This window comes from Cajanus cajan, chromosome 2 (genome assembly GCF_000230855.2).
Source record: "Cajanus cajan strain Asha chromosome 2, NIPB_CcT2T_4, whole genome shotgun sequence".
In the NCBI taxonomy this organism is placed as follows: domain Eukaryota; kingdom Viridiplantae; phylum Streptophyta; class Magnoliopsida; order Fabales; family Fabaceae; genus Cajanus; species Cajanus cajan.
Genome location: NC_138518.1, coordinates 72,230,869 through 72,244,505, shown reverse-complemented (window position 1 = coordinate 72,244,505; position 13,637 = coordinate 72,230,869). Strand labels below are relative to the sequence as shown.

The 13,637-nt window shown below is 31.9% G+C and overlaps 3 protein-coding genes across 5 annotated transcripts; all 3 read right to left on the bottom strand.

Annotated features, from left to right (window-relative positions):
* Positions 1 to 76: 76 nt before the first annotated feature.
* Positions 77 to 2,248, bottom strand: LOC109799404 (purple acid phosphatase 3). Its single transcript, XM_020359952.3, has 7 exons — positions 1,964 to 2,248; positions 1,345 to 1,501; positions 1,112 to 1,219; positions 896 to 1,023; positions 669 to 797; positions 519 to 586; positions 77 to 435 (listed from the first exon to the last, which is right to left on the bottom strand). Exons 1-7 carry the CDS (start codon positions 2,132 to 2,134, stop codon positions 216 to 218), a joined length of 981 nt encoding a protein of 326 aa, XP_020215541.1. The 5' UTR covers positions 2,135 to 2,248; the 3' UTR covers positions 77 to 215.
* A 1,015-nt stretch (positions 2,249 to 3,263) lies between these two features.
* On the bottom strand, positions 3,264 to 5,616 carry LOC109799403 (purple acid phosphatase 17). Its single transcript, XM_020359951.3, has 7 exons — positions 5,000 to 5,616; positions 4,734 to 4,890; positions 4,534 to 4,641; positions 4,317 to 4,444; positions 3,818 to 3,946; positions 3,668 to 3,735; positions 3,264 to 3,583 (listed from the first exon to the last, which is right to left on the bottom strand). Exons 1-7 carry the CDS (start codon positions 5,183 to 5,185, stop codon positions 3,370 to 3,372), a joined length of 990 nt encoding a protein of 329 aa, XP_020215540.1. The 5' UTR covers positions 5,186 to 5,616; the 3' UTR covers positions 3,264 to 3,369.
* A 3,478-nt stretch (positions 5,617 to 9,094) lies between these two features.
* Positions 9,095 to 12,645, bottom strand: LOC109799643 (annexin D5). 3 transcript variants are annotated; one of them, XM_020360243.3, is made up of 6 exons: positions 12,427 to 12,644; positions 11,554 to 11,699; positions 11,134 to 11,349; positions 10,196 to 10,411; positions 10,017 to 10,106; positions 9,095 to 9,518 (listed from the first exon to the last, which is right to left on the bottom strand). In XM_020360243.3, the coding sequence occupies exons 1-6, from the start codon at positions 12,500 to 12,502 to the stop codon at positions 9,315 to 9,317; spliced, it is 948 nt and encodes a 315-aa protein (XP_020215832.1). In that variant the 5' UTR covers positions 12,503 to 12,644; the 3' UTR covers positions 9,095 to 9,314. The 3 variants fall into 3 exon arrangements, with proteins under 3 accessions (XP_020215832.1, XP_029127277.1, XP_020215833.1); XM_029271444.2 differs by lacking the exon at positions 12,427 to 12,644 and adding an exon at positions 11,997 to 12,017; XM_020360244.3 differs by having other exon boundaries at positions 9,359 to 9,518; positions 10,030 to 10,106; positions 12,427 to 12,645.
* Positions 12,646 to 13,637: the final 992 nt, after the last annotated feature.

The window sequence follows — 13,637 nt, the reverse complement described above, 5'->3', positions numbered from 1 at the left end:
TTTACCCAGTGTTAAATAATTGGGACTCATTGTTAATTTTCTTTATACCTCTCTCCGGTTGTTAACTAATATGGTGTCCTCAAATCTTTTTTCTTCATGAATAGATGGGGCAAAGGAGTTTACAAGGCATTAGGTAATTGTAATTAGTGTCAAACTTAAAACCATGTCCACTAATCTTGTTTAGGCCAGTAGGTAGGACTTTCACAGCGACTCTTCTATATGGCAGAGGCAGAACGTAACCCCTTGAACAAATTCACAGTATGCAAAACTTGGCCAAAAATATCATAATAAACAACTTTGGCATTGGTTTGTTGAAGCTCCAGGGACATAAATCCTTGTCCATCATAGTAAAACTCCATCCCATCTCTTCTCTCTTTATCGATGTCTCCTTTCCATGCTTTTGAACCTCCTCCACTGGTTAAGAACTGAATTTGGCTGTAACAACACTCAATATAATCAAATATGTATCATCATTTAAAGGTGATTTAGTTAACAAACAAGCCCAAGTTAATACGCACCTGCTTGTGCTACTTATATGTTCCAAGCAATGGTCATGCCCATTAATGTACATATCCACGTCGTTTGCCTGCAATTTTCATTTTATCAGTAAAGGGTGCACCTCATTTTTCACTAGTTTTCTTTGTATACGATATATTTGGCTAAATGACCTCAAGGATTGGCAGAAGCTGCCTTATGAGCTCTTGAGTGTCACCATGGTGCCCTATGCTTCTTACAGGATGATGCCCCACAACAATCTTCCAGTCGGCAGTAGAATCCTTTAATGCTATTTCCAGATCCTATGTTCAAAGCCACGCCCCAAAAGACCAAAAATATTGCATTAGATTGCTTTTATCTTAATTTGTTGTGCTGATTTAATAATGATCGAGAGATTTACCATTAAGAGCTTTGATAGATATTTCTCTCTTGGAAGCACTCCTCTCCAATCATACTTGTGCTCCTTTGGCTTAAGAAAATACTTGTCCACAAATGGTGTTGTATCAACGAAGAAGAACTCAGCAATTTCTGGGGAGTTTTAAGATTAGAAGAATACTTAATGATGTCGATATTTTATTATACCAAGACATAAAGCTCTGTTGAGAAGCTTCCTTACCGGTATCAACAATAAATGATTTTTGGCAGATCCATCTAGGATCAATATTCTGAAGGATTGGATTTAATTGAGCTTCAACATCTCCCCTGTAGTCATGGTTGCCCAAGACTACAACCAAAGTGCAACACATTTGATAGACATGATGAAATATTAGAGGAGTGTTTACTCACATATAAGCTTGTTAAGAAATTTTGACTAATAAATCTATCTTTGCAATCGGTGTCAGAACTTACCATTATACCACTGCTTTTGGAGGCTCTTGGCATTGTAGATTTTAGAGAAGGAGTTTTCAAATGCTGGGTCGTCTATACCAGTCAATCCATCATCATAGAAATTGTCTCCAGTGGATATCACAAAGTCGATATTTAACTTTGCAGCTACTCTTCCCATCTGACATACACAAAGAGTTGAGTGTTTAAAAAGCACCAGCTTTTGTGTACCTAACTAGACATAGAGTGTTTGGATAACCTTCTCCAGAAACACTTTAAAAAAATAATAATAAATAAATAAATAAATAAATGAAATAAACTTCTTTATAAGTTTGTTTCCATATTTCATCTTATTTTTTTCTCCTATAAATGCTTCTGAAAAAGTATCTATACAGGCCATAAGCATCCTAGCATAAAAAACAAGTCTCAAAAGAGCAAGTAAAAAGATTCACGAAGATGTTAATGCTATGTTATAAATCCTAATAAAAATATACTAGTAATTGTGTACTTGTGTTACTAGACTAATATTGGAACACAAGTTTGCCCTCATGTTTTTGCGGGGGTTGGGGTTAGAAAGAAGGTAGAGTTTATGTGACTGAAATTCTTAAGCGGTTATTAGATGAAGAATGGATGTAACAAAAACCTGAGCAGAAACTTCAGATTGGTTGTACGTTCCTTTCCTCCCCCAGTCTCCAATGACCACAAGGCTAAGTGAGCCATCAGTTTTGACAGGGTGCTCTAGGCGTTGCAGCAGAGCTGATACAGACACAAAACAAACACTGATGAAAGCCATCCATAATCCCAAACCAGCCATTTTTTTGTGTGTTTGTGTGTGTGTTTCCAACTCTTCACTTGTAGGACAAATTATATAACGAAATAAAAAAGTCTAGCAAGAGTTGATGACCAAAATGGATCTTAAGCGTTACTGTCAAAATGTCATAGATAGATAGATAACTTATACGTACTAATGGCTCAGTGGCACGACATGCATAATTTTAAAATCAATATACTAACGGACAAGCCGAGAAAAGCACGTGGACGCAAACAATAGGGTGTCACTGGGCCCCACATGTCAGTTTTGTGCAGCTTCGTTGCAACTTCCTAGCTAAAGACAATCTTGCTAATTGCTATGGTGCCAATGTATGCTCCATTTAATTAGAACCAGCGAATTCAAGTTTCGATTGCTGAAGCAACGTGTGAGCGAATGATAAATGCTGAGTTTGTAGAAACGTATTGGTAAGTGGTAATTGATTCCCTCAACTAGTCTCATTATTCGTGCGTTCGGTGTAAAGTAGGTGTTGTCAAGTTCCAAATTATTTTGCTGGAGTTGACAACTTGACGTTAATGGGTTCAAAGTATGAGTATTATTCTCACAAATTCGGAAGTGTATTTCCTTTTGTAACATCACGTCACATGGGAGTTTTCTTTTCAGTTCTTTCTCTTCTCAAATTCACTGATAAAATAAATTGAAATCAAGCTTGGGATTTGGACACTTCTCATATTCCTATATCCACGTTATTTGTCTTTATGATATCCTCTAAGGTCTCAGGTATGGTCGTATTTTAATGGTGGTGTATAAGATACCAGTGGATATTGGATATAAGCAACGTATGCTTCCATTTAGCCATCCTTATAAATCAATTATCCTCGAAAAAAAATTGGCATCACGTTCTTATCCACAAATATATGCTTCCATTCAGAACAAAGATATGCTTTCCATCCTAAAATAAATTGGCATCACATCCTAACAAAGATATGCTTCCATTCAGAACTATTACTCGCAATAATTCAAATATTAAATTATTGAACCGGTGATGATAAGCTTTCCAAACTAAGGTATGTGGATTGCAAATTTGAAATTAAGTAGAATTACTTCTCTGACACCTTAAATTTACAAGTCAGAAGTTAAATAGCAATTCGTCCCTGCGGTGAATGAATCACAATAAAGAATGGGATTTGGCCCATAGTATTTTCATTTCTCATACATACTAAAAAACATGACATCAAGGATTGGTTTGAAATTACATCAACCAATTTGGGTTGGTCTATTTACATGGAAGAATGTAGCTGTTTTGAAGAAGTCAATCTATGCAAAACGTTGCCAAAAACATCATAGAACTCAATGGAGGCATCCGTCTGAGTCAATTTCACGGACATGAAGCCTTGTCCATCATAGAAGAAATTTAGGTCTCTTCGATTCATTTGTTTAGTGTCTCCTCTCCAAGCTTTTGACCCTGCCCCGCTAGTCAGAAATTGAATGGGACTGCATACAAGTTCCTCGATCAGACAAATATATTTCTTTTGCTTTGTTCCATGTAAAAATTTGCATGAATTCATTTAGTTTTACCTCTCTGTGTCACTGATGTGTTCAAGACAATGATCATGCCCGTTCATGTAAAAATCAATGTTATTTGCCTGAAATTTGAAAGTAAATTTAACTGAGTTAGGCAGAGAGATGAGAGTCATCTTCAGTTATTCATCCTCAGCTTTTAGTTACCTGAAGGATTGGGAGAAGCTGATTTATAAGTTCTTGAGTATCACCATGGTGCCCAACACTTCTAATGGCATGGTGACCAACAACAATCTTCCATCTTGCTGTTGATTCCCTCAGTGCCAATTCTACGTCCTGCAACATAATATTATAACCTCAATCAATTATATCACTCTCACTTATATGAGAAGAAAGCACTATTATTAATCAATCATCAAGTGGATGGCAAATTGGCAACAGCTAAGCGTGGTACAACAAAGGGAATTTTCCGGTTTGCAAGTTTCATGTATTTCAATTTGTCCAAATGGTTAGATTTATGGATTAAAAATATGTTATTCTGCTATCAAAAACAATTGTGGATTGAACTAGAAATATTTAAACTAAATTTTGCAGCTAATTGAATATTTCAAATTCTCCCTACTATAATTTTACAGAAGAACACTGCCAGCTGAAAATTCAGATATCTTGTGCCGAGTGGCAAAATGTAAAAGTAATCTATGCACACCTTGAGTAAGTTTGTAATATAAGGTTTTTGTGAGCCAATGCCCCGCCAATCATACTTGTGTTCCTGTGGTTGAATGAAGTAATCGTGAACAAAAGGAGTAGTGTCTACAAAGAAAATCTCAACCAGCTCTGCAGGAGAAGAAACACCAGATTATTGCAATGGTTTTAATGTCTAGAAGATAATCTCAAAGAAAGAAAAACAAGAAGCAAGAAAATACCTGAATCTACAATAAAAGACCTTAGGCAAAGCCATCTGCTATCAATTTCTCTAAGGACCGGGCTCAGTTGGGCCTCTGCATCACCCCTATAGTCATGGTTCCCTAACACTGCATCCAACATGATACAAAAGTATATGATAAGCTCTACTAGACTCTATAGTATAACTTGTATGTCATCATTGATGAGTTTAGGAAATTACCACTGTACCACTGCTTTTGCAGGCTTTTTGCTGTGTAAATTTTAGTGAATGACTCTTCAAAAGCGTTGTCATGGTCACTAGTGAGTCCATTGTCGTAGAAGTTGTCTCCAGTGGAAACTACAAAATCGATATCAAGCTTCTCTCCAACCTTTCCCATCTGCATTCATATTCATGTAACTTTGTTTTTTCAGTACAATACAACATTGTTTTCATCCATTAAATGATAATAACTGAAATGAGGAGAAATGAAGAACATAAAAGCAAACCTGGAAAGCAACTTGTGATTGGTTGTAAGCACCTCTTCTTCCCCAGTCACCAAGCACCAAGAAGCTAAGAGAACCGTCGTGTTTAGAAGAGAGTGCAAATCTCTGTAGTTCTGCAGATGCATAAAGAACGCAGAAGCCAAAGCTGATGATGATGGTAAAGAGAAAGGACATGGTGTTGTCTGCCATGGCTCTAACGAGAAACCAAAACAAGAGAAAGCTTCTCACTTTAAAAAAGCTTCATTCACTGAATTTCGTTATTACAAAGAGGGTTTATATTCTGTGAAAAAACAGTGCTAACAAAGTATTGATGATACTTAAAAGAAAAAACTAACTAACGATAACCTAAAACAAATCATAAATGCCAATACTTCTTTTCCTTGCTATTCCAGCAAGGGCCTAATGCAGCTCGAGTTATTATTACTGTGATGTGACTACTCACGAGTTTTTACAGAGTATGAATCAAACATCTCAGAATATATTATTTAAACCCGTGTCAGATTTTACTGCCACAGGAGAATCTAATGGATGTTGGGTATTTTTACTTAAATAGGTGATTTTTAAAGAATATTTATTTCGGAAACTTAATAAAAAATTATCCTACTTTAATAGTAAAAGAAGAAGGCATGGGTGTTAAAAACTATTGTGACTCTGAAAACACAAATACAATTATTAGGTTGGTGATGCAATTGGTAGTTTAAGAGGAAAAAATTAGATGGGTTGCGAGAGAGGCATAAGTTGGTGATATATGCGAATATGCCATGCAACAGTGGCTATGGAATGCGTAGAATATTCAAGAAAAACGCATATCTAACAGAATATTCGGATGCTGTGCTTCGGATTGACTGCAGCACACTCACACTCACACTCACACATATCAGAATCCTGGCCATTTAATTCATCCTACGATGCACATTAGCTTTTATTCTCCGTCTCACTGTCATATTCAGATATAAACGAATAACCATCAACTTGGCCACCGAATATCACTCTTTCTTCTAAATACTTGTTTAAGGATGTTGAATTTTTTTTCAATTTAGTCTCTTAATGTGTGAAAAATATATTAATCTGGATACAAAGTTAATGAATATTCGTTAATACTTTAAAAGTTATTTATACACTTTCATTAGTTTAAGGATTGTTTAAAAAGAAAAATAATAATATTTTAGAAACTAAATCGATGGTTTATTTAGTTAAAATTAATTGATAAAATCTCACAAAATATGAATTGAATTCCGTGATATAGGTGAAAATAAGTTATTACAATATTATTATATTGTTTCTATATATATAAATTAAAATATTTATCTTAAACAAGACTATTTTAAAAATAATTCTTTAATAATAGTGTTTATAATAACTTTTCTTTTAAATTATTTATAGGAATCTTTTTAACTTTTTGTTTATTTTAATTTTAACCTTTCATATTTATTTTTAAATAAAATTTTTAAAATGTTTATAATTAAAATAATTTTATATCATGATATAATTTATATATTAAAAATATTTATTTATTATAATTTTTAATTATAATATAATTTATATATTAAAGTAGTGTATTATATTAATATACAAATTTATATTAGTAAAATAAATACAATTTACCAAAGATTGTATAACAATAGTTAGAAGGAAAAGTTATGATCAAGGACGGAGCCAAGGGGGGACCTACGGGTGCCACAGCCCCCCCAACAATTTTAATTTTTTTTTATATACATATATATTACTATATGGCACCCCCTATTTTTAATATAAACTCATATATTACTATATGGCACCCCCTATGTTAATTATTATCTAGTTTTGTCAGATAATATGCTTTTGATACTTTAATTTTCATTTATTATAAATTATATATTATTTATTCTCGGCCCCCCAGTATTGAAATCCTGGCTCCGTCCCTAGTTATGATTAATATAACATGATTGATATGATAGATAGGTAGAGATGTATCATCCAAATGTTACAACTGCTTTGATAATGAAAGCATATAGACGTGTAAATATATATATATAAAGTCATGCACGAGGCAGTGGATCCAACCACATCTTTCCCTCCATTTTATATGATCAAAATCAGGAGTACTGTGTTGTGTTTTTTATAAAAAAAATTAATTGAAAACATTTATTGCATTAATCATTTTTAATAAAAATATTTATATTATTATTTTTAATTTAATAAGTAATTAATAGAGAAAAAAATTATTAATATATTATAAATAATTTTAAAAGAATAGAATAAATTTAATATAACCAATTAAATTAATTAATTTTCTTAATCTTTAAATAAGAATATTAATATATATATATATATACAACACTGTCTGCCCCAAATTGAGTCCCTCACACGTACCACATACACAAATACTACTAAGAATAACCTCTTGGTTTAGAGATGTATTAAAAAATAATGCGAAGAGATAAGAGAATGATAATAGATTTTTTTTTTTTTTTGTAAAGATAGGAAAGATTACAAAGATGGTCGTAGTGAGGATTGAACCTAGGTCTTCATGCTTCTAACTACCTCAACCCCTCCTCACCCAACCACTAGGGAGAATGATAATAGATTAAAAAAGTAGAATAAAAAGTAAAGAATTTAGTTTAGAGAAAATAAAGGAAAAATCGAAAAAGAATAATATTATAAAATTATTTAATTATTGGAAATAAATTATAATATAACTTAATTTTTAATTCTTATAATCTCTACTTTAAAAGCTTTGAAATAAGTGCATGTTTGGATTTGTGATTGAAGAAATGATCAGAAATGAAAAGAAAAGAACCCTAACATCTTTCTATCATCAGTCAATTCAACCGCCACCTCCTCACAGAATTCAACCATCTTTTTTTCTCCAAAATAAGGAGAAACATGTCTGTTATTTCTGCAACACTAGACACATGCACATCGGCAGAAAGCCTAACAACTGCAGAATGGTCGCATGCCACCAAAGAGAACATTGAAGTTTCATGAGGACAAATGAGGAAAATCAAATATCCACTTACCAAAATCAATTTCCTGAAGACGTAGAAGCAATCTTCACCAGCTTCAGCCAAAATTGATTTTTATTCGTGGAATCGTGTGAAGAAGAAAAATCCAAACATGCATCCAAAGAGAGAAATCGCGTTTTTGGAAGAGAATACGCGTGTTGCCCTAATGCAACGCGCATCCAAACACGGGCTAAAACTCTTTAGACGTGCTTGTGGATGCATATGCAAAACACCTAATTTAAATTTTAGTATATTAATAAACAAATAATCTTAATATATTATAGTGAAATTTTAATGTTACTATAAATTAACTAAATAGATTAGATTATTAACTTTTGCTATTGGTATGATATGTATTCATTTTGGAATCTTAGCATTATTTAGATAAGTTCATTCCATACAAATCTTGTGATTTTGTATAATTCAAATTGACCTAATAAACTTGAATTCGTTATTCTTAACATTTGGATCATTTTCAACTTAACTCAATTAAAATTCAATATTATATAGTTAGAATAATGGATTTTGTATTTTTAGTTTATAACAGCGTAACAATAAAATATTTATTTTTAAATTTTGTATTAGTTAATGTTAATTTTTTTTTATAAAGATAGGAAAAATTACAAAATAGTCGCAATGAAAATTGAACTTAAGTCCTCGTACTTCTAACTACCATAATCTCTCTTCATCCAATCACTAGACTAATCCTAATGATTAGATTAATATTAATTGTTTGGGTTAATAATGTAAAAAATAACAAATTTATTTTGAAATTTAGTTTGTATCATTGTTTTCTGTATGAATTGATAACATTGTATTTATAACAATATATCAAATAATTTACATTTATTTTAAAATATTTAAATTTTTATAAAAAAAATTAATTTAATTATTTTGATTCAACTAATTCAACATGTTCGTATCGGGATCTGATTAAATTGGATTAGATTCTTAAAAAAATTGCACATTGAATTTTAATCAAGTTAGATAAAATATCTATCCAAATACGGTTTAATCCAACCAACTTACAATCCCTATCGCGTGAACCTACCAATGCTCTCTTGGCCAAAAAAAGAAAATCAAAGCAAGCAAAGGAATCGTGAACGTTTGATAATGGAAACAAAAATTAACAGTTTTATACACACTAATCCTTTATCTGTGCATTGTAATTACAAAGCAAATACAAGCTGAAACCAAATGTGTGTACATATTACTAACAAAGCACCACGCACTACCTAATTTACAATATCAATACAGAAAAAGATAGGCATTGCTTATTTATTCAACATCATACGGTGAATTCATTCCACAAAAACATCCTTCAACATAATTTACTACTGGTTAGGACCTAAGAGTGAGAGAAGAAAAGCCCTGTAGTTGCCGGATGTTTCTGAGTGAACTGCATCGTTAAGCGTCTTCTTGTATTTCTTCAAGTATTCGGCTTTGATATACAGTAAATCCAACTCAGCCCTTGTTACTATCACCCTTATAAGTTTTGTATCATCAGTCCCCAAACCTTTCATTGACTTGCGCAAGACCTGAACAGTGCCAAAGGTGAAGAAAACATATCTTCATGTCTTAGTGGTAAGAAATTTTAAAAGGTTCACTTAATGCTTACAGAACTAACAACTACAAAATCAGCAAAAGATACTAGACAAAAAAGAATTTGTTGATGCATATTTACATTAATAAGTCATGCTAAATGGGGTTAGGATCCTCTGCAGTATAAAATTCACTGCAAGGGATCCCAGCTGTAGATGAACGTGTTTATCAAGTTTCTAACATTTTCAACTATAAATCATTTGTTTCAAGGACTCGGTGCCCATGTTGCTAACAGATCGTTCAGTGAAAAAATATTCTGACAATAAGTCTTGATCACCTTATCTTTAGACCACTTATCTCGAGTTTTGATTCTTACCTATCATCCTAGTTTCTTACAAGAAGAATTGTCATTGAATGCAAATGTTGTGATCTCTATCCAAGTAAAATGACGTTACTAGAAGCGACTATATTAAATTGAAGCCAAGGGGGAATACCTTTGCAAAATACCTTGCAGGATTCACAGCACATTGAACTATTGTCAGAAGTGCAAAAGCAAACAATCCGGATGTTTCCTTCTTTATTGCCTGATATAAATTTAGCTTGTATAAGCACCAGAAAAGACATTGGGAGAGACTAAGTTCAAAGCAAAAGGAAATAAAAGTGGTAAAGATACCTTTTTCAATGAGTGCCCATACATGCTATCGTAATAATAATCTACAGCAGCCAAATGTGCTGCACTCCGTTCACTGAATATTTGCACAAAAGTCTTCTCATCAGTTCCCAGTTTCTTCTCCCCTGCTTTGTAGAGAACCTTCGCATCCATCTCAGCCATCTCTCTATTTACCTCGGGGCCTTCATGACGTGGTGTGGCTACATATGCAAGCAAAATCTGAATCAAGGTTTTTACATAAATGTATTAGTAACACTTATTGTTTGAATATCTAGGAAGGAATTAAGATCTGATTACTGATTAAAATAGAGAATAAATGGAATGAGGCAGAAGTTGTAATCCACTGGAGATCTACGACAAACTGAACAAGATTTCCCTAGACATATGCAGTTAAACACACTTGCACATTCAAATAAATGGATAGACCAGAAAATTAGTCCACATCCTACCCATAGTTGACTAGCGACTGAAATCTTTCAACTGCCAACAGGCATTCAATCTTTTGTGTAGATCCAAAATCATTTTGTTTGCCTTGTAGCTATATTCTTGAATGGAGTAACTAGAGAACCTTGCCTCAAATGGCTTGGTAGAAGTCATTCAGCTATAAATTTGAGCAGAACATAAAGACCACAAATGGTGGCTTTATTGGAAATATCCACCAAAGCTTTAAAAAAACATCCCTATATATCTTTGATGAACATGTGCAGTCTCATTTTTGTTTAAACTTTTTTTAGCACCTTGGGTACTTCAACAAGTAAACAACCAAAAGTGCCTCACTAATGTCATGCAATCATCCTCTTTAACAGGTAGGGTTGTTAGGATACAAAAAAGAGTACGAGACTTTCAGCTACCAGATAGAAACCTTTAATGTGACTAATTTCTGCTAGCAAGGATGTCTTTCATGAAAGCCACACACAGGCAACAACAAAGAGAAGATTCACCTTTTTATGGTCCCCAGAGGTGTTCCTTTCAATGTCGTGCTCAAGAAAATTGCCAAATTTAGAATGATATATCTGTCTTAAATATTGCAGCTGGGATGAACTTCGTGAACATATTACTTCAGTAGCAGCTTCGATATTTTTGGCTGCGGTTAGAGTCTGCTTAAGGATTATTGCATCACGTGTGGCAGGGTCATGAATCCAAAGCAAAACTGCAGTCTAATAAGTCAAACCAGGTATATATGGTTAGGAAATGAAACATATCTGCTTCACTTGTCTAAATTCTAAGGTACATATAATTTGGTTAATAAAGAGAGAAACACATGGCTTGGTCTGTCATAAAAAAAAATGATTAACATGATATTGATCAATGGGTATATAATTGATGAAGTACAATGGAATTCATAACAAACAACATAGTACCTCCAACTTGCCAGTAAGCTCCGAAGCTAAGCGTTTGAGAAGGTCCCCCGCATACATTGTTCTGTACTCGTGTTGGATATAGGCACGCTGTGTAGCATCTCGATGAGCAAGTATATTGATTACAGCACTAGTATCACATCCAAATCCTGTAAACGCATTGAGTTAGCACAACAAAATGATTCACTGAGGCCTTCTTATTAAGAAGGAGCAAGTCTAAGAAGATATCAATAAACTTAGTTCCCAAGACAATCACACATGACAATTTTGAATATTGTCAAACTTCAAAAGCTTTAAAACAATAATGTCTAAAATGATTGGACATACAAACCACCACCATCAATTGTATGAATTTAGCAATAGGTATGCATAATAAAAGCAGTATGATGGTTCAATTTTTTTATTTTTATTTTTTATGATTGAAGTGGAACGGAGCTTGACTCAACCTTACTCCTAACATTACTCTCACGCCGAAGACGGTCTTTTTGAATGTGAAGAGTGCAAGACTAGACATATGCATGTGGTCCATAATAATCTGGTAGTAGTGGGTGGTCGGTCTGGTAATCAGTAAACCCAATAACAGGTAGGATAGTGATACTATTTTAAGAAAGTAGATTGGAATCTAAACCTTCCAAAAATCAGTTTGTAAGAAGAGAATGGGTCCAACAACAATGATTCAAACATGGTGAAACACAAAAGTGCCCGATTGACTAGGTTAATGATAAAATTGTTCCTTCTGATCCCATGACACAGGCCATGAATAGTGTGAATTAAGATGGTCAAATCAAAGGGAATTTTAAAGAAATCACTATCCAGAGAAAAAGTTCCTAAATAATCAGCAAAAGAAAAATAATATTTTGAAGGAAAATAGAGTACCCTTGAAAGCAGTGTGAAGTTGTATGGCATCATCTCTGGGGGAAGGAGGAACAGGGGGTACAATGAGGGTCGACATGTTTCTGTACGTATCGTATTCAAACACAAACTCTTATGTTTTTTTTCTTTTCTACGAAACCAGAATGCTGAAAGAGAGGCAAATCAAAGGAAAAACTTGGAACAAGAAAAATAATGGCACACGCGTTAACCGAAAATAAAGCAATAGCCATTTAATAGAATGATGAGTCATAAGTCATAACCCAAAGAAAGGAAAGGGTATCGATCGGTTCACCTAATTCCATTCGATAATTCACCACGTGTCTCATCTTCAATCCATTTCTTCTTCATTTCGTCATAATAATTTAATAACTAAATATGTGTGGATAAATAAATAAATTATTTGAATTAGTAATATTTAAAATGTATTATTTTACTTATTAATTTATTAATTTTAGATGTAGTTTCTTTAAATTGTATAATATAATCTTAATAAATTTTATGTCTTTATATTTAATTTCTCTAACATGATATTCTTTTACTTGAACACATCTTAATAGATTTATTGTTTTTTATTTATTTTTTAAGTATTTTCTTTTTTTTTAATATATATTATTTTTCATTTAATAAAATGTAAGAAAAACTTAAAGCATTTTTATATTATTTTTAAGTAACTTTTTCTCTCTTTTATTTTGTATATTATATGACTTTGACTTCAAAATTATCTTTAAATTTGTATGTATATAATTTATTTATATATATATATATATATATAACTATTTTAAGGAGAATAAGATTGAATTTAGTCTAAAAATAAATAAATTTAAAGATGATCATTTTTTTATAATGCATTTAAATTAATGCTTTTTAAATATTTTTTTTATATAAATTATAATAAAATCTATATAAATAAATACTTTAAACATGTAACATATGTTTATTTATGATAAATAATATTATATTGTACTACAAATTTTTTATTGATAATTTATTTTAAGATATTAATATTTAATTTATAAATAATTATATTAAATAAAATTGAATTAGATAAAAAGTTAAAAAAATTACAAATTTTTTTATTAAAAAAAATTAATAAAAATATTTTTATAAAAAATAGAAATTCGTGTTTAATATATAAAAATTGATATTAATATATAATTATAAATTAAAATAAAAGTAAATAATAAAATTTATGAATATTTTATGGTAATATTTAA